Source organism: Phoenix dactylifera, chromosome 4 (assembly GCF_051530095.1).
Source record: "Phoenix dactylifera cultivar Ajwa chromosome 4, Ajwa_hap1_PhDact_Kaust_v1.1, whole genome shotgun sequence".
NCBI classification, from domain to species: Eukaryota; Viridiplantae; Streptophyta; class Magnoliopsida; order Arecales; family Arecaceae; genus Phoenix; species Phoenix dactylifera.
In genome coordinates this window covers 47,939,962-47,960,427 of record NC_143193.1, presented here as the reverse complement: position 1 = coordinate 47,960,427, position 20,466 = coordinate 47,939,962, and the positions used below count along the sequence as shown (strand labels likewise).

Genomic DNA, 20,466 nt, shown 5'->3' with positions numbered 1-20,466 from the left:
GGCTTTATAGAAACGTTTGGGACAGATGAGTTGTATTCTTGTTTTTTGCAGGTAGCCTAAATCTGGAGGTAATTAGTCTTTTCAGTAACAATTCGACCTATGTGATTAATCTTGCTTCAGTAAAGAATGTAATTACTATTTGTTCAGAGAACAGAATAGAAATCAGGGTGACAACTGACAAGGCCTTGAGGGTGGAAACCAGAGTTCTGGTCAGCGGCCAAGGTATGTCCGAAGAGTTAACAAATTATGGGTTTTTACTCATCAGGATGATGGACCATTCAGGATTACAATTAAGTAATCTAATATAAAAAGGGGTGGCTTATTAGATAAGGTGGGTTTGGAAAGGATCAGATATATGCAATCCTATCTTATTTATGTGTGCGCAGAAGATGTTTTAATATTTCAAATTCGTGACATCCAGGCCATATTGAAGTATTTCTATTATTGCATCAAGGCTCACCTTTGCAATTAAGTAATCTGTCATGAGTATATTTTCCCTTAAATCACAATATACTTTCTAACCATTGTTTGCAATTAAGTAATCTGTCATGAGTATATTTTCCCTTAAATCACAATATACTTTCTAACCATTGTTTGTCACCTATGAGAAGACTTCACTACCATAAATTACTACTCCATCTATAATGATTCATTTATAGTTTCAATGAATTATTCGCAAAAGTTAGAAAGAAAAATTTTGTTGGCTAGAAAAAACATCTCAATTATATTTTGTACCCATTATTCATCACATTGGAGTAAACTTCATAACATAAATTTGTTACTTCCTCTACAATCATTTATACATCGCTTCAGTGATAAATTGTTCACAAAGTTAGAAATAAAATTTCTGTTGGCCAAGAAAATACGCCTCTAGTTGATGAGTTAAAGCCAAAGTTGATCTTGAGATAGTATAGCAGTTGTGCATCATATACGGCTTGCTCTTTCTTTAGAAATGTATTATTTCATCTTCGGTTCAAGATTTCAATAGTGCTATTATTTTGTTAAAACAATCGTTAGAGTAACCACTACAATAAATATTAATTTATATTTGCTCGAAAAGTAAGATACTATATCAAAATAATTAAATACCAGTTCTTTCTAGTGCCCCTTTTTTTAAAAAGCTTACAAGGCCACTGTTACATTGTAGTATCTGAGTAAGATCTAGATACATCACTTTACAAAATACATCCCAACTCATGGGTCTCTCCAGGAACTTCAGTAGAGTCTTTCTACAGCTTCTTAAAGGTCCCTGGTGATATTATGAATTATTTTCAGAAGATATGGAAATCCCCTTCTCCTTTGAAGGTTAACATGCATGGTGGTTAGCTACAAGACATAAATTGCTTAATTTGGATAATCTTCTTAAAGGAACTGGCCAGCTAATGAGGTTTGTATTCTCTTCTCCATCCAAAACCTGCTTTTTGTCTATTCTTCGAGCACTCAAGAAATAGATCAAAGTTTTGTCGATAGCTGTATGTCTTTGGGTGCCAAATTCTAGTCAATATCATGTTATGTTGCCGTACATAATATTGATGTTTTCTATTTTGATTCTTTCTTCCTCTTATCAGCAGCATATGGTATTACCGTCGCTGTTGGATCATAAATCTAACAATTACTTTAATTTAAGCTATATTAGGCAGCACAGAGCCTCAAGAACAAGTATATAAGATTGTATACCTGGAGCTATGGCTTTGGAAATGTCATGTGAAATGATGATGGAAGATATATTTGGCACACTGAGGAGGTTTTACATCTGCTGTTGCAAGAGATCCAAAATATAGCTGATGTTTGATTTACTATTGGGAAAATGTCAGGTAGAGTGCTAGTCAGTCCTATTTTAAGAAGTAGCTGCTTTGGTTGAACACCTGCAGGGGCAAGGAGAGAGCACAGAGGACCCTTTTCTGACTGTAAAAGGATTTAGAGAAGTCATATTTAGGTTTCTTAGTTTTCTGATAGGGTTTCCCAATACTTCAACATATTGGGCATCTGGATTTACAGACTTTTGTATTGAATATTAAAATTAAGTTTTATATTTTATAAAAAAGACATCCAATCAATATCAACACTTTTTTTTGGTAAAAGAAAATTTAACACTCTGGGTGAGAGGAAATTGCTTACATATCGTAGTGATTACATATATATATATATATATATATATATATATATATATATATATATATATATATATATATATATATATACCATTTCACATTTTAAAACAAGAAATATCTCCGAGTTCATGCCTTTGGCTACCATCGCCTCGCGTATCAAGATGTCATCACTAGCATCCTCCAGGACGGTTTCACCCACTCATTGTGGTTGTCCCTTCTAAACTGTTAGCTGTGTCGATACCAAGAATTTTCCTCAGGTGCTCTAATTGCTCAAATTCACCTTGAAGCTCCTCCCACTGCAAAGACAATATTCATAGAGTCATAACAGAAGATTTAAACTGCTATTAAGCTATAATAGTAAACAGCAGAGAAGAGTAGAAGGACAAAACTTTGTCTTCATACCACCAATTTTCTTCTTCTTCTTTTTGTTAAATAGCATGTCAGTGAAGCAACCATGATTATGCACAATGTGTATGCAACTATATTTCAAATAAAGATGAGTCTCTACACTCGAGCAAGATTCCAGAATAGCTATGAATCTAGAATATCATTATCATGTTCCATTTTCTACAGTGAAACAATCTTGGAAGTTGTAAAATAGCTTACTTAGAGAAATAGGTAAAAGAAATTCCCTCCAAGATTCAGTAGCTCGTCAATTCTCATCCATAGGTAAAGTCAATCTTGTAACGATAGGAACACAGAGAAATAAATAAGCATTCCTCTAAAAAAGAGGAAAAAGAGAAATAGATAAGAATTAGCTAATGAAATATCCCAATTATCATTTCAAAGATAAAGCCATTTTATTTATTCTGAAAAGTTCAGGATCGGATATGTATGGAACAAATGCCAAAACATGGCACGTCATTTTGTTCCATTAAGACAGGCATGATCTTAATGACTAAAAGGTAGAGGATATCTAAAATATTGAAGCTTAATGTAAATTTCATTTTTGAAAGGCATGAGTAGTAAAAAAGCTTGGGAAGAGATGTAACTTCAGCCTTGAGAGAGGGACAGGTGGAACTATCTTATAGGGAAAGAAGGAATCATCTGAAAAATAAAAGGGAAGAAAATCACTCAAATCATGAGTGCATGGCCTCATATCCTGAAAAATATGAGGCATTCATAATTTACGCTAAATGCAGTATTCAGAGAAAAAACATCTTAGATGCATAAGATTCAGCTAGTATGTGCAGATTGTAGCAGAAATAGAAGCATTTGAATAACATGTAACAACACACTATACAAGCACATCCACGCCATAAGATTGCCACCATGCAATTGGTTGATCATCATCTATCTTCAGGATACCACACCAACAATTTATATGCAGAATTCCAACTGTATCATTTGTCAGCTGGCAGACAAAAACCTACATATCTCAAGCATCAACTGAGTTAAATGCCTCCAATTAAGGACACATTAGCATTAGATCAAGATGCTTAGAAGCCAATTCTCAGAACACTGGAGCCAAATAAAGCGTCAGCCTACAAAGATATAGCATCATTTCACTGCAAAGCCATAAAACAAAGAATCCAGCAAAAATCAAAGTTCCAAGTTTTAAATTTTCATTGTTCTGTCACTAAATACTTGAGAAGAAATATTATACCCATAAGCAAAGCCCCTGTTCTGCCATTTCTTATTTAACATCTCTCTTCTTTAAGAACAAGCTGCTTTATTTTGTCTCACAGTCACAAAAAAAAAAAAAACGCATTGCAGATGGTTTCTATATGAAAATGATTTGTCATATCATGACATAAATTTTGTGGTTTTTCTGGTACTTCAACAAAGATACTGGGACATTAAATATTCTTTCTGCATTAAATATTTGATTATAAAACTAAGGTTTGTTTGACCTGACATCATCATGCTTTCTTTACAGCTCAGCCTAATCTTCTTGCTTGCTTATGTCTTTCCCTGCTTGGCAGGTTTTATCAGCTACTGGCTTTTTGGGTTTCTGGTTTCCAAGACTACAACCAGCTGAGAACAGGGATTCTTTTTCTCATATAGTAGGATCAGTATTAAATATCTCTTACATATTTTTTCCTTTCTTCACCTTGATTCTTTTTCTTACATGTCCTAGGACTAAAATTAAGATTGTTTCACTAGTTATCTACATCCATTTGATGTAAGAACCCAACCTAGATTTCATGCTTGTCCGAAGTAAGATGAAGACCAGGCTATGATAAGTGAAGGCTAGAGAGTTTAAATCAACCCCAGACATGAAGGTCTTGATCTGATGAGTAATGGCGTAACTGCACTGAAAATTGATGGCAAAACTCTTGACACTCATGAAGCAAAAGTAGAACTTGGTTCATACAGAAGATCCCATCAAACGAAAATTGCTTATATACTTACAGGAACATGGCTATACATATTCTAGATCAAGTCCATGTTGATTGGACATAACAGAGAAGGCAGAGATGGTCTTAGGCAACATAGCAAATGACACATCTGATTGGCAGCATCTGAACCCTGCACTTTCATACAGATTTTTTTTTCTAAGGAAAAATGCAGAATAATAAGTTATTTCCAGGTATATTGTTAATACCAAAATTTATATTGGTTTCTCTTTTTCTTCCTAGATTGTGTCGTACGCAGTAGTGTACATGTCAAGAATATCAGTTCTAACAAAAAAACGTCTCACTTTGGTGATGTTTCATTACTCTTCACATGCTGTTAGATGATTTGTGTCAATAGGAGAGTGTAGTCTTTCTATTGCACCAACCAACATGAGTATCATATGGTAGTGTAAAAATGCACTTTGTCATTCTGTACATCTAACAAAAAAATTTGAAACTACATTTAACATAAATATTTTCATTTCATAATAATATTTGATTATGTGATAACTCACTTCTTGATGAGACAAAGAAACCAGTTTCCAACCAGCTGCAGCAATGTAGCGGCGTTTCACTATTGTGTGGCCTAGTGGAGTACCTGTAAAAGAACCAGTATGAATATTTTTTAGTTACCTGTAAAAGATGATGAGTTTTGATGTGAGTTTAGATATAAGGGAAAATATAATAATTTGTATCAGTTAATGAGCCTTGCCTAGATTCCTTGAGAAATGCGTTGGTCCATCAATCTCAAAAGCAAGCTTTCTGTCAATCAATACTGCATCCAAAGTGTATCCATCCACCACATATTCTCTGATCCACTCAAGGCCAGTGCTAACTAGAAGCCGTGCCACCTCCTTCTGGAATGAAGAAGTTGTCTTCCGATTGAACCGCTTGGTCTTTCCTGCTCGTGATATTTTTTCTTCAAGATCCCTATTCAGTGACAGACCAAGATGAGGGTACTCTAGCTTCAAGCACTGATTAGCTAAAAAAACCTGTGAAGCAAACATGACATCTTCTCTGTACTGCTCTGAAACTCTTTGCTCTTCAAACTGGCTCAGAGTAGTCCATACATGGGAGAAGAAAAGACGATCCATTCGTCCAAGAACAGCATAAGACCAAGATATATTTCCAAGCTGATCTCGGTTAAATTTAAGTATGGGGGCACATAAAGACATTTCAGAATCAATATTATTGATGTTCTGACCATTTCCGCTGATTTCAGCTTCTGGATAAGAACTCTCTGTTGGCATCGAGCTTGTTTCTTCCATGCAGCATTTGAGGTTGGCAGCATCCTTAAAAGCATCGTCGAGGGAGTCAAGAAAAGGATCAGCACACTCATTTAGAGAAGCAAACGCCCACAAGAACTGTGCAAGTTCTTGCTCATGGAAAGTATGAACTATATCAGATGCTCTTCGAGCTAATTGTGAGAAAAGATCTGCTGCAGAGTGTTGCATTGAAGCAAATGCACCAGCAATATTAGCAACATTCTGTGCATTGAACTCCCCAACCTTGGTAATTGCCACCTCAGCAATTCTATCCATCTCTGACAAATAGAGAAGCTCGCCACCGATCTTGGATAATGCCCATGCAATATTTGACACCCCCTGAGCAGAGCACTCAGGCAATGCTGTCATAGCAATACCCACAAGCAAAGACATCTCTCTTTGACGGGCAAATGCCAGCCTCCTAGTCTTCATCATAGAGACCTTTTCCATGTTCTTGGCTATCCGGTGAAGGGCAGTGGCAACATTCAGAGGAGACAGAGGTGAAGGGTTCAACCCTTTTGCTACAGCCAATATCATCTCCGCAGCCACCTCCAGGACTTCTTCTGCAGTATGTGCATCAACAATTGCTTTGTTCAAGGTGATCTCTTTCTTCCTATCCGAGGGCCCTGAGAACTGTGACAACCTCTCAATAAATGCCTCTTTTGCCCTCACTTTCTTTTCTCCGAACATCCCATCTGCAAACACGCTTATTCTCCTTTTAAGATCATCGGTGCTGCTCTCCAAGTCCAATTCCTCCAAGTCCATTACTTCAGAATAATCACCAAAATCATCATCTAGATCTTCCAAGATCTTATCTTTTGTGCTCATCTTCTCTTTCTTGCTTCCCTTGAGCTTACTACTCTTCTTCTTCTTCTTCTTTTTCTTCGAGGTTACCAGCTTCTCCATGGTATTGCTCAAGCCCCTCGCCTCGATCGATCTCAACGCAACTCTCCTCGCCTTGACACACCAATCCATGCTCTCGGTGTCCTCGAGCAAACTCGACTTTTCCTGGGGTTTCATCTCGGAGGATTGGGAACCGGGTGGGCTACTCTCTCCCAAAAACTCCAGTTCCCATTGTGAAGGCAGCTCCTTTTGGTCCTCTACACCCTTTTTATCCACCGAAACACTTCCTAATCCACAAGAACAGATCTTTCTACGTGGCAAATAAACCTTGAGCTTGGGATTCCAAGACCCGGCTGCAGTTCTTATCTTAGGAGAGATTTCGATGGTCTTTGAGAGGAAATTAAGGGTTGGGAAGCTTCTTTTTGGCAGAATTTGGCTGAAATATAGCTCCATTTTTACCTACAAACGGTAGTAAAGTTGGAATTTTTATAACCCGTGAGCTGAATTAATCGGAAGAACTCACCAATCCGGGATTCGAATCCATCATTTCTCGAGAAAGGATCGCTGCCCAGTACGAGAGACGATAGTTCGGCAGCAGATTTCAGGAAGTGGAAGGAAGATGATGGCCAGAATAGAAGAAGAATGGGATGAGAACATGGGAAGGGCCGGCACCTTGCCCCCGAAGCGAAGAACGATAAGGTGCGTGTCACCGCCCAGGGATTAGCGCTACGGCTAGACACGTGCCCTGCACGTGAGAACAAGGTTCATCTAACTTCAAATTCATATATCAGTTAGTAAATATACATAATCTTAGGTTTAGCATGTAGTGATTTAAGTGCAGCACATGTTATTTTTTTTCATTATTATCCATTATTATTCCAGTGTAATAGTTAAAGTTTATCTTTTGAAAATTTTCTAGTAAATTTGATAGTCATTATTTTGTATATAAGGGCGAGTAAATGCGAAAAGATTGGTTTTCTAACAACATAAATTATTGAACCTTTCAAATTACGTAAAATGTATAGATGGTCATGATCTCCACTTCACTTAAAAAATTTTATTATTTTATGTAACTAGATGAAGATTATTTTTTTCATGTTGTTATAGTTTCCTTGTTTCTCATATTCTCCTCTTCGAATAATTTTTTTTTTATAAAAAAGATATAAAACTTTAAGGAACTTGTTTTCCATCTAAGCACTATATGGTCACCTAGCAGGCTAGCACTTGCAATGGTATAGCTGCCTTTTGATACGTTGGTGAAGGTGTTGCAAGTGGAGGTCTGCGTGAACTAATACCATGTATTTCAAGGACATCAGTTGCAGTTGGTGTTCATGGAATATTAGTGGAGGTAAAATTTAATAAATAGTTATATTTTGCTATCCAGTATCCACTAATTCTGTTACAGTTACTGTTGTTTAAGTTACTTAGTTGAATGGACTTGATGCTTGAGATTTTAAGGAGATCAAGAGATCACTCCTTATCTTCTCTCAAAGAACTCTATTCTTGACTATTCTTTTGAAAAACATCAACATGCTTTACCTCTACGTGAGTGGTTTAGAACTAATCGATAACATTACATGCTTATTATGGCCTTAATGATGCCTATGGCAGTTGCAGTCTACCATCTGTGAATTTTATGTTATAACCAGAAGGGAGATTATATGATATTCATTACAGTCTCCATTCATTTGATTTGAAAAGAAAATTTCCCTACTTAAGCTTGAGTAATCAGACCTTGATCTCAGTTCATGTTGTAGCTAGAAGAGATTATATCGTGCGCATGTGTGTGTGTGTGTGTGAGAGAGAGAGAGAGCTTCAATCATTTGATTTGAATTTTAAGATAAATTCCCTGCTCAGGTTTGACTGATCAAACATCAATCTCCATTTACAATAGATAATTTAGCCATGTTTGAGTAAATGAACCTTGATCTTCATCTACATTCTTATTAGAAGAGATAACATATAATGTTAGCACCAGGCTTTCTCGACTATTTTCACATTAGTGGAGTATGCTGGCTTGCACTTAAACCTTGATTTGTCTTCAGTCTTCTCCCTGAGAACATCATGACGGTAGTTTATACTTGGATTATTTTGCTTGCTGAAAGAGAGAATTCTTCAATCATCTTTATTTGCATATCATAAGTTGTACAAGCTTGTGAGTAAGATCCTAATAAAGAAGTTATAGGTGAATTGCTCTTTCATAATGAGCATAGGGATGAACCTGCATTTGTTCCAAGTAACTTCCCAGGAAAATCTTTATACCCCTTTAAGTTTCTGCTGACCCTTTTTCTCACATGGCAGGTGCATGACAATCCCCTAAAAGCACCTGTTGATGGCCCAACACAATGGGTAAGTCTCTTTTTAATGACATTTAGCAGACTTAATCTTCACCAAGCAGCTTTGATGATTTAAGGTACATAATATTAATATTATAGCCTTTGCGCCGCTTGGAAGAGCTACTAGAAGAGCTCATAGCAATTGCAGCATGTATTTGCATCCTTCCCTAAAACTGATCTACAAAATTGTGAAACTCATATTATAGTCTATCACTGATGTCAGATCTCTTTTGTTCATGTGTACAGAGAGTCAGCAAGGGGAAAAAGCCATTCCAGATTGATCTCACACACTATGAAGATTAACCTGAAGCAACCAGGATAATAACAGCACAAGTTGTGTTGCAGTTTATCCATGACTGCTATGCATTAGCCATGTATATCTGGAGTCTTGAGTGTTTTTTTTATCCTTTTTGCTCTCTTTTTCCTTTGGAGTTTGATAGTATGATAGTATAAAAGTACGCTGTCAGACCATATCAATTTGCTGTCAAATTTATGTTTAAGGTACTTAAGCTGTTACTTCTGGCTCTCTTTTGCAGCATAATATTTTTTTTCCTGTCCGTCTTCTGTTGCTCTTTCTTTTCAGAGTAGATGGAAAAACCCATCCTAAAAAGCTTCCTATTCTATACTTGCATTGCAGACATCTAATTGCAGAATATGGCCTTTCAAAAAGCAATTCTACAATCAAACTTTTTTTGAGGAAAAATTCTGGCCTTTCACCATCTGGGAATAGACCACCTTCTCCTTGTTAATTTCACACACATATATATGTATAGACACAATAATCAAGATTTTTAGTTATATGACTGACAACAACTAGGGACAACAATCAGAGGATAGCATGCGAGCCATATTTGGCAATAAATATATCTGGTCAAGAAATCAAACGGATTCTAATCAATTCAAGCTATATCCAATTAGATTGCTCTCATGAACTTGATCTTTTCGCCTTCTTCCTTGGTGCCCTGATTGGATGTGCTGACATTTGTTTCAGTTTAAAATTCTGAATCATATTGTAGACCTGCATATAAAAAAAAAAAAAAAAATCTCCATAATCACCGAATTACAGGAATAAATCCAACAGACTGAGCTGGATGCTCAAAATTAAGCCTTCCCTGACAACTTAGTCTCATATACTACTCATCTATAAGGCTAAAATTTAATTGCAAAGCTACAAGCAGCATGCTCAAAGAAATTACCTTTCGTACTCCAGATGTTAGTCCCATGCTATCAATAGAACTTCCATCCACACATTTCCATGATATCGTGCTGTGATCCTCATCATCTCCCAATAGCTTCAAACCACCTTCATAAACAATATAAGACTGCATAAGTAAATGACAAGCATGATCCTACCAACATCTGACCAAAGCAACAATATTTTTTTTATAGAGAGCCAGTAGGTTCAAACCTTTCATGGTCAAGATCAACAACTCAATGTGCATTTGGAGTCGAATATGAGAGAAAACATGAACATACTCCCCAATATGTTCTCTTAGAATCACATTGCAATTTCTTCCCACATCAACATTAAATAACTTCTTCAGATACTTATCCATTGCTTTTCTCCTCGTACCCATATCCATCCTTTCTTCATCTAATACAACTGATGGGAACTCCCAGAGCCCAGCAAGCAATCCTTCTTCTGGCCTTTTGACCAGAAGAAATGCATGTTTCTTGTTGCTATCCTTCAGAACCTCCTGATCAGAACCTTCTGCTATTTGAACAACACAAACAGCAGCAAAATCATGGCGCTGCTTGGCCCTCGCAACCTTTGTCGGATAATCTGTGACCCTGACTGTTTCACTGTTTCTGGAGAGTGAAAATGCACGACACTTGTCAGAAATTGGGCATGTAGAACATGCAGGGTTGGTGGTGCTGCACAAGGTTGCCCCGAGTTCCATTATGGCTTGGTTGAAATCTCCCGGTCTTGAAGGATCAACTAGCTGCCCAGCTAGCTTCCTACAACGTCAAAAATGAACTTAGATATCTTATACTGAAGTTCGAAATCTGAGTTTAATCACAGAAGAAAACAAAAATATATTGCTAAAAACAGCATAATAAAGTTCAATTGTGACCAACAGCAACAGTTTTCATAGCAAGCATTAAATGTTGAGTATATTGAACTTTATTCAATTATCAAATTGGCCATGAAAACTGTGAAACTTAACTCATTGAAATTCTTGCTATCTTTAAGAGAACTATGGACTCATCTGGTTTGCAGGAAAAAAAGGAGGAAAAGTGTGGTCGACGGAAAAGCAAAGAGATGTCTCTTGTTTAGTTAGAGTTTTTAAAGAAGAGAGATGGAAAAGTAGCATTCCTATGGAAATAAGATTTTCATGTTTTATAGGAAAGAAAAATCCATGGGGGATATGAAAAAGCTACTTTCCCACTAGTTGGAAATTAGAGTCTCTTTTTTGTCCAAAAGTAACCTTAGTCATCAAAATCCATAGATAATATCTTTTCCTTTATTAAGAGTATAATATGTATTTCATATAATTTTTTCAGGAAAGTAGATACTTGACTAAATATAAGTCATTCTGGAATGTGCCACTCTTCCATGATCAACCAAACATGCCAAAATCATTTTTTTGGGCATCATATTCTCAAAAATCATCTTCGCAGAAAAAATATTTCAGTAAAAAAAAATCTTCCTATGAACCAAACGAATCCTATATGTTATGAGCAAAATCAGAAAAGTTATCCAGCACATCACAGGGGCATTGCAAGGGTCTGGTGTATATGGAAAAAAGAGAGCAGTAATTGTTAAGATGTCTTCTCCCATTCCATGAACAATAGCAATAGCATTGATGCTCACCAGAAACTCTTGACAGTAGCAGCTTCTTTTGGGTTTGCAGAGATGGCTTTAAGCCTGCTGAGCACCCTTACTACATTTCCATCAACAACAGGGACCACCTGAAATCATGGAAACCATCTCAAACTGAACAGTTCACGTCCAATGTTCTTGTGCCAGCGTCTAAAAATCGGATAGCACTGAAAAAAAGAAAAAGGAAGTACAAAACTTTTTAAGAATACCTCATTGAAAGCTATAGAAGCAATAGCCCCTGCTGTGTACTCTCCTATCCCTTTAACCCCACGAAGCGCAGCAGCTGTTCGAGGAAATTCTCCTCCTCGAACAATGGACTTGGCCCCCTAATTCACCACCCGCCACACCAATGAATTAACTATTTCAGAAATCTAGATATTAAGTTTGTATTTTCTTATTCAAAGCATCAACGTAACGCAACAAAAATTAAAAGAAAGGGCAATAATTTAGAGATGGCAGGGCAATTAGGAAACCAGGCTCTACGAAGCATTGAAAGGTCCCATTTTTCCCGTCAGATGGTTTTCTTTCTTGCTTGTTTCGTTGTTTATCATGGAAAATGCATCAAAGTTATAGAGTAAAAAAAAAGATGCACCTCCAATAGAAAGCGCGCCCTCCTGTAATACCCCAAGCCAGCCCACATCTCATTCACTTCCTGCGAAGCAGGCAATCAAATGTAGTTTAATGATGAAATGGTAGTGAGCTCAGTCGATTTTTTTGTATTTTTTTTAATCAAGTACCTCTTGGGAGGCGGCGGCGAGGTGGTGGAGGGTGGGCCACTTGGCCATCCAGCGGTTGTAGTAGGCGACGACGGTGTGGACTCGGGTCTGCTGCAGCATCACCTCCGACACCCACACCGCATATGCTCTCGCCTCCTCGTTATTCTTCTGGTGATCGCTGCTGCTCGCCGTTCGCCAGGGCAAGACCCGGTGGTTCTCGTCGTACCACTGGAGGAGCGAGCCCCTGATTCTCTGAGCTTCCTCGTCGGTGAAGTCTTCCACATCTTTGACGACGGCGACGGCGGCGGCGGCGACGACGGCGGCTTCTTGGGCTTTTCCTTTCTCCTCTTCTTCTCCTTGCTGCTTCCTGGCCTGTCTCTTGGCTTTCCTCTCCTGGCCTTTGCGTCTCCCTTCTCCTTCCATTGATGACGATGTGGAGACGGGGAGAGATGAGGATTTAAATTTGAGCTGGAGATTTTTTTTTTTTATTTTTTTTGCCGCCGAGAGGGCTCGGTGGAGTGAGTGTCCCAAATTGAAAACCGAGGACGAACGTAAGCCGTCGATCTCGGTAAACAACGTGATCGCTCCTTCTATGGTTTTTTTCGAATTACAAGGAAGAGGGACGAAAGGAAATGCAAGGGACCTCAAAAAACTCTCAGTTACAAGATTCCTTGTGGTTGGAACTGTGATCCTTCTCTTTTTTTTAATATGTAAAGCTGTGATCATTTTTTACTGCAATTCCATTTACAAGTCTTGGACTTCTTTTTTTTCTTTTTTTCTTTTGCAGTTGAACTGTAGCCTACAATTGCAATTGCACACATCCAAAAACTTATTTAGGGTTTGTCTGCAATACAGTTGCAGGCAACCAAATAGCACAGAGGGCCTATTATGCTGAGCTAGTCACGTAGAATGTATTAATTTTTCTTCCATTCTCTCTTGCATGGCCCCTAGTGCACATTTGCAGAGGAAAGAAAAGTGTGCGAGCGAATTTAATATGAAGATGGCCTATGTGAGATTGAAACGGTTCGAATTTCCCTGTCCATGTTGGGCAAGTTAGACAACAGAAAGCCAAATGCATATATAGGAGAGAGCTGCCCTTATCATGTACATCATCAATACAATCTTTCAGTTAAAATATAGAGAGAATAAAAGGTTGCCTATACCTCAGAAAGGGGTATAAAACCAATAGGAAGCACCTAATCAGTGCAGTACAGTCAGATATAGTTGTGAAACAGGGTGCAATCTCTGCAATAAGGACCTTCATCAGTGGATAGTCAAAGGCACATACATAGAAGACAGACAGAGAAGGCCTTCTCAGTTGAAGGTCAGATTTCAAAATTAAATGCATTATTGATAGGACAATGATTTTATTCAACTGCCACTCGAACTATAATATTTCTTCATAGGATCAGTGCGTCACAAGGTGCCGTCACTGTCAAGTCACCGCTGCCTTTCCAGAATTTCAAGCAAGCAACTACAAAACTCTCGCATAGATTATGATTGGAGGGAAGAAACATCAGGCAGTGCATTAGCCTGCAATTAAAGTTCAACTCTAGTACATAGATGGAAAGAGAGAGTGCCGACTGCTGCGCAGTTTGGAAGGGTTTCTCATGATTACTTCTTTCACTTCAAATGGTCCCTAAATAGCGAGGCCATCTCGATCTACATTGAACATGAAAGAGCTCATCATTCATTTGGACAGAGAAACATTGACTTGGAGAACAATGGATTCTGCTAAAATAGTCAAAAGTGATAGTAGTCCAGAGAAAACTTACCGCGGTCAAAGCTGCTTCGGCACCCTTGTTTCCAGATTTACCACCAGCTCGATTTATAGCCTATACATGTCAACATGGGATCATCACACCTTATAAAAGTAATGATATGATGTAAGAAGGGAAAATGATTTAACTTTACACATTAAATTCATGATGACACCATCTTTCCATGTAAATGCACCACATTTCAAATGTCCAGCATGACTTGAAGATTAAATTTACTTCAAAGGATTTGGTCAAATAGATTCTATATTATACACTTCTATACATTGTAATATCATATAAACATTATATATTCTCATGCGAACAAATTTACAAGAGCAGACATGTTATGGTGCAACCCTTTTAAGGCTGTCATGCCAGATTTTACTGACACTTTGTTCAGTTAACATCGATAGTAATAGAGTTAAATAATAGCATCCTGTTTTCTGCCTAACTATTCCTGAATTCAGAACATGATTGAAGCCCTGTTTCCAACCCTGCTATGCAAAATGAAGAACCTCTCTAAATGTTTAGACTTAAGCTAGAAGAGTCCCCATGGGCACAACAAAAGACTAAATTGCAGGGTGAGGATCCATGCATCAAGTGTTATTGTGGCATAATTTACTCCAATGCCGACCTAGTTCAAATTAAGCTATCTATATAACATAAGTATTAAACATCACAGTTCTTTCAAAATAGGTAAACTTTAAGCTTTAGAAACACTTTAAATAAACTAAATTTATATGATCAATTACCTGGTCCATGTCATCACAGGTCAGAACACCAAATATGCATGGAACTCCTGCAACAAATATTAATAGAAAACTTTTAGTTTCCATCTTCCAAGTATTCAGTCTCAAATATTAAAAAGAATAACAAGATATATCAAGATGTAACTGGTGCTACCAGAATGGAAAAAACAAGTCTATAACAGTACAAGTGCAGAAAGTGATGTTCTAACAATAAATGATACAACCTTGGACACTGGATGAAGATGCAAAAGTAGACTTTCTTCACCCTAATCATACAGTAGCATACTGTGAATATTTATGAGGAAGGGAACTTTTAAAAAAACTGAAGGTGTACCTTGGTTGCCTACATCCTTGAGATTATACCCAAAAATAAATCTCTTTCAGGAAAAAAAGACAAGAAAAAGGGACACAAGCCCTAGTGGTAGAATAAATGCAATAAGATCCTATGATTCAATAACAACATGACATTTTAAACTATAAGAAGAGGGAAAACATTGCCAAGAAAATGCACATGCAGCAGCAGTATAAAGGTCATTTCTACGGTAAGGACTGTGCAAAATAATACATATTGGGTATCCAATCATCAAAAAGCCAAATGAGAAAACAAACAGCATTGAAATGGAAGACTGATATTCAAAACCATAATGTACAATACCTCGGGGGATGAAAAATAAAATCATATATGATAGCATTGATAAGAAAAAAATTAATATAATAAAAAAAACATGAACCTGAGTTTAATCCAGCTGAAAGAACTCCAGATGCCGCAGAATTTGCAACAGCATCATAGTGGGTAGTATCTCCTCTAATCTACAGACAACGAAATTAAATAATGGATCAGGGCAGAAGGAAAAGATGGAGAAGTATTGAAAGAATTGCAGGAAATAGGACAAACTCTAAGTAATAGCATTCCTTAATGAGTTATTTGATCACTCCCATGCACGTGCACATGCCTGGCCACCTGCCTGCCCCATGCACATATGCACACACACACACACAGAGCTACCACCTTATGTATACAGCAACCATAGACAAGAAAACAAACAATTGCAGTTCTAGGTACCACCTTATTAATACCAAACAACTGGAAACATGTTACCACAAGTCCATACCCACAACAAATAAAAATTGTCCCATTCGAATGGAATTGGCATGGAAATAGTCAAACAAGTACATGACTTTCCGTGTTCAGACTAAAGAGTACATCATGAAGTCCAACACTGACTCAGACTTCCTTAATGCAAGAACTCCTGCCTACTGTCAAGGCCCATGGCATTCAATGAGAGAACCATGAGAGACAGAAACTAACAGAGGAAGCTGGCAGAATTTATCTGTGGACTCGAAATTTTTCATCATCAAAGCTTCTAGAATTAAATTTCAAGCAGGTTAAAAACCAATCTATATAAACTGTATGTCTAACAATTTGTCAATATAATTAATTAGCTGGCAACTTGCTTAGAAGCCAAATCCTCTATCTGTTGCAAAACCATAATTCTCAAACTCTGTTAGATTTCTAATCAAGATACAATAGTGCAGTTTAACCTTCAAAAGAAAGATAAGCCAAAGATAAATATATGATGTAATTTAGGTGGGGAAAAAAAAGAGATAAAAGTTACCACAGCACCAATGCACAAAACTGCATGAAAGTCTCCTGACCTCCCGAGCTGTTGTGCAACCACTGGAATTTCAAAGCTACCAGGAACCTTGACAACCTAGAGGGAAAAATTAAAACGGTTACTTTATATTGACCAGTAAGAAGGATATAAGTAATAACGACCACCTTTTTCTGAGGAAAAAATGACAGTACTGAAATTTTTGTTGGCTTAGAAATCATGCAAGAAGAGTTAAAATGACTAGCATGTGCACCGCAGCCAACAAAAGTTGGACTGACAAATATGGTGCAGCACATAAGGCTAGGTTTGATAATGTTTCTCAGAGCAGGGAACTCAAAATAATTTGCCAACCAAAAAAACATCAGCAGTGGAAATTAGCCCAAATTGCTATACTCATCTATCTATTTTTCATGAACATGATATATACTAGTTGTTTGGTTTAAATGTTTCCACTTGTGACAATAGCCCATACTTTTGTGTCACTGAAATAATCGAGCAATTCACGAGAAAAGTATAAAGAAATCAATTAGACTATTATAATACTGCAAGTTAAAGCATCAGGTGATCATAACAAAAATCATGTCCGATGATAATAAAGTCATAGGTAAAATATTGATGAGCGGAGAAAGAGTAATAAAACAAGTTCAACTGAGGCTCGAGCAGTCAGAATTAATGTACTGAATATAACAAAGATGTCTGAAGCAATCAAGTTAGGAGAAGATTTAAGGCAAAAACAATGAAGACAACAAAAAAGAATTCAGACTAGCCAGCCAAATATGTATGAATTGCAGGTAAAGATCATTTTCATAAAAGATCATATTTGGAACAATAATTCACTGTTACAAAGATATTAACAAGGATAATAACATAAACACAAAATCCCAAACTATAAACAAGGCAACAGAGCACAACTATGAGATTTAAGAACCAATAGAAAGGCACGATAGAGTGGACACACAATCTCAACATATCAATTTCTTTTCATCCTTATCGTTATTTGCACCATTAGGAAAACATCTAGCTACCATTGCTCAATTGGGGAAAAAGCATATCCAGAAAAGAAAACTAAGATGTTTCAGATATAGTTCATACTATAATGTTTTCTTCTTTGATAGAATATTGCCTGAAAGTCCCTAAAGCTCCCTCAAGGAGCAAGTTTGTCACAACCTCATTAAATCGCGACACGACCTGCATGGCAAAAACAGAGAAATTTTTTAACTTTAGAAAGTAAGTTGAGAATAGTTCTTGAAATAGATAATCGCTTCAGAGAAATAATGTGACAATCATCTTTTAAAAAATAAAAAGAATTGAAATATGCAACATCAGATCTTAAACCTTTCAAGATTTAACTCTAATTTAACAAGTAAACCACAAGATTGAATTACATCATAGCACCCAAAACAAGTAAAAAAATAAAAAAACAACCATTCTCTTCTTCATGGATTACAAAAACAGATCTCAAAATGGAACTAGCTTCTAACATTCATTTCTATTTCTTGACATGCACTCAAAGCCCTAGATAGATCACAAAGAATTATAATCAAACCAACAACATAAAACAGAATAGATGTGAAATTTGTTGAGAAATAGTCCCACATTGGATAGGTTAAGGATTCTAGTGGTGCTTATATGCCAATGGGCCTATCCACCTATTAGCTTAAGCTTTTAGGGTGGATCTTAACCTGATATCAGAGCATGCGTTCCTTCTTGCTTACCAATATCTCCATACTCCCACTTACTAATCCATGTGTCGCTCCTCGCTCTGAGTTCCATCCCTCTACAGTTTCGTCCCTCAAGCTCTACACATGAGAGGGAGAGTTGAAGCATAGTCCCACATCGGATAGGCTAAAAACTCTAGTGGTGCTCATATACTTACGGGCTGATCCATCTACAAGCTTAAGCTTTTGGAACAAATCTTAACAAAATTGATGCATTTATAATAGGGATGAATGCATATTTAAAAATAATATATAATTAGTTGAAACAATTTTTCTACGTATCCCCATATCTCTTTTTTTCCTCCCTTCCTGAGTCAAACACTTGGGCATGTGTCCGAATCCAGTTCTTGTATCCATGTCCATAAACTATTGGAAGTAAAGCCAATCTCATCCAGCTTTGGAACCACAAGATTCCATTTTTTGGCTAGAGGTTCTTTAATGATTTAGTGAAGCAAGGAGAGAACTACGAAAGATGAGGTGAGTATAAGGGAAATAATTCATAAAAAAGAAGAGATTTTATGGAAAACAAAAAATTGTAATTGAGGAAATAAGACATGTTTAAGCGCAGTCCTGCAACACAGTCATTTTGCTAACTATAGAGCAGGTTATCATTTTGATATAAGCAGCAAATATCAGAAAAATTAAGTTTTGTCAGACCTATTCCCATTTTTCAATCTATGGGACAAATTCACAGATCATATTTGTTCATTTTCTTCTGGTTCAAAGGAAAGTCCACATTTTTTATTTAACACCAATTCCATATAAATTGAACATGTTTTATTTGAAACTAGATGACATATGCTCACAACTGCTATTAGCTAATGTTGGTTACTTTATTTTTTTTAAAAAAAAAAATCTAAGGCATGCTCATTATACATGGATGTACTTTTCATAAAAAAAAACTTTTATTTAAGAATGAAAACTTCAATATGAATTGCACCAAAATCTTATTCTTTTACCAGATAGGCCTGGGTCAATTTACTCTCTTATGAGCACGAGGCAGTCATCTCCTGCTTCTGCTAGATAAAGATGAAATTTTTTTCCTTAGGTGCAATTGGCAGTTATGAGGTCTTTCTCAACAGTATATTGGAAGACTGGGATGCTTACTATATGATGCTGCCAGACAGGGGCTTGTGAAACCATACCATTAGAAAATTGGCATTTAAGAGAATGTAAATTTTGGATTTTTCTTGGTTTACCTAGAAATCTTGTAAATGTTCTCAGTCAGGAAATTACACCAAACTACAGTAGGACCTAAATGTACTTTTACATTGGGAAGTTTGCTGTTCAATGCTGCTGCAGGAGACTCATGCAGCCATTTCAGAAAAAGGAAGTTGACCCTCCAATACGATAGTCAAAAGAGACACCACAGCTGACCTCCTTGGCAGCGTGATGCTCGAGGCAAACACAAGCACCGTTAAAGGAGCAAAAAAATTAAACAGTTCCGGCCCATGCGAGCCCTGCATATTCACATCGGGAATCATACTCAGTGGCAAATCATCAAACGAGTTATCTCCACAACCTAATCCCCACTCCGGAGGCCCTTAAGCCCATAAACAGATCAACTTGAAGAACCCATTTACCAATGCCGCAATTTCAAACAAGAAAAAGAAACAAAGAATGGGATCGATAGAAGATCTCACGACTGCGAATCGCATGCCTTCGGTTTTCATCAGCGATCCCATCAGATACCTGGTGCCCGCGGCCACCACGACCGGCGCCCGCCCATTTCTCGCGCAGACCAAATCGGCCGACGGCGCTGCATGATCCGAAATCAAGATAGATAGATCAAGCTGAGATCGTAGTAATGGAGAGCCCCAGAGGGCGAGGCGTACCTCGAATCGACGAGGAGAAGGAGACGAGGGTCCGAGGAGAATTCTCGGTATGAGGCGTAGCCAATCGAGAAATTCTCGATGATCGCGAGAGCGATGGCAGGAGATGGGCGAGCTCAGTGGCGGCGGCGGAGGCCATCTCTTTCTCTCTCGGAGCGCTTATGAAGTCAGAAGCGGTACGAAAATAGGTACTAGATTTTGACGCAGAAAGCAAGGAGAAGCGGCGCGCTTAAAGGAACGCCAAATGTGTCGCATGCTGCTCTCTCAGAGGCAGGGAATCTACCGTTGGATCCACTGTTCGCTTTGAATCTGTAGAGATGAATTAAAAAAAGTAAAATTTAAAATGCTTTGAGATATGCA

At 37.4% G+C, this 20,466-nt stretch overlaps 3 protein-coding genes across 3 annotated transcripts; all 3 read right to left on the bottom strand.

Moving 5' to 3' along the window:
• Window positions 1–1,866: 1,866 nt before the first annotated feature.
• On the bottom strand, window positions 1,867–7,248 carry RAP (RAP domain-containing protein). Its single transcript, XM_008803023.5, has 4 exons — window positions 7,082–7,248; window positions 5,163–7,017; window positions 4,966–5,048; window positions 1,867–2,407 (listed from the first exon to the last, which is right to left on the bottom strand). The coding sequence occupies exons 1-4, from the start codon at window positions 7,103–7,105 to the stop codon at window positions 2,303–2,305; spliced, it is 2,067 nt and encodes a 688-aa protein (XP_008801245.2). The 5' UTR covers window positions 7,106–7,248; the 3' UTR covers window positions 1,867–2,302.
• Window positions 7,249–9,728: 2,480 nt separating this feature from the next.
• Window positions 9,729–13,715, bottom strand: LOC103715400 (HhH-GPD base excision DNA repair family protein). The gene is made up of 8 exons (XM_008803016.6): window positions 13,598–13,715; window positions 12,456–13,469; window positions 12,311–12,370; window positions 11,928–12,044; window positions 11,710–11,807; window positions 10,303–10,853; window positions 10,091–10,197; window positions 9,729–9,912 (listed from the first exon to the last, which is right to left on the bottom strand). Exons 2-8 carry the CDS (start codon window positions 13,158–13,160, stop codon window positions 9,820–9,822), a joined length of 1,731 nt encoding a protein of 576 aa, XP_008801238.4. The 5' UTR covers window positions 13,161–13,469; window positions 13,598–13,715; the 3' UTR covers window positions 9,729–9,819.
• A 17-nt stretch (window positions 13,716–13,732) lies between these two features.
• Window positions 13,733–20,373, bottom strand: COS1 (6,7-dimethyl-8-ribityllumazine synthase / DMRL synthase / lumazine synthase / riboflavin synthase). Its single transcript, XM_008803006.5, has 8 exons — window positions 20,110–20,373; window positions 19,918–20,033; window positions 17,649–17,744; window positions 16,560–16,655; window positions 15,675–15,753; window positions 14,947–14,993; window positions 14,210–14,269; window positions 13,733–14,096 (listed from the first exon to the last, which is right to left on the bottom strand). The coding sequence occupies exons 1-8, from the start codon at window positions 20,243–20,245 to the stop codon at window positions 14,058–14,060; spliced, it is 669 nt and encodes a 222-aa protein (XP_008801228.1). The 5' UTR covers window positions 20,246–20,373; the 3' UTR covers window positions 13,733–14,057.
• Window positions 20,374–20,466: the final 93 nt, after the last annotated feature.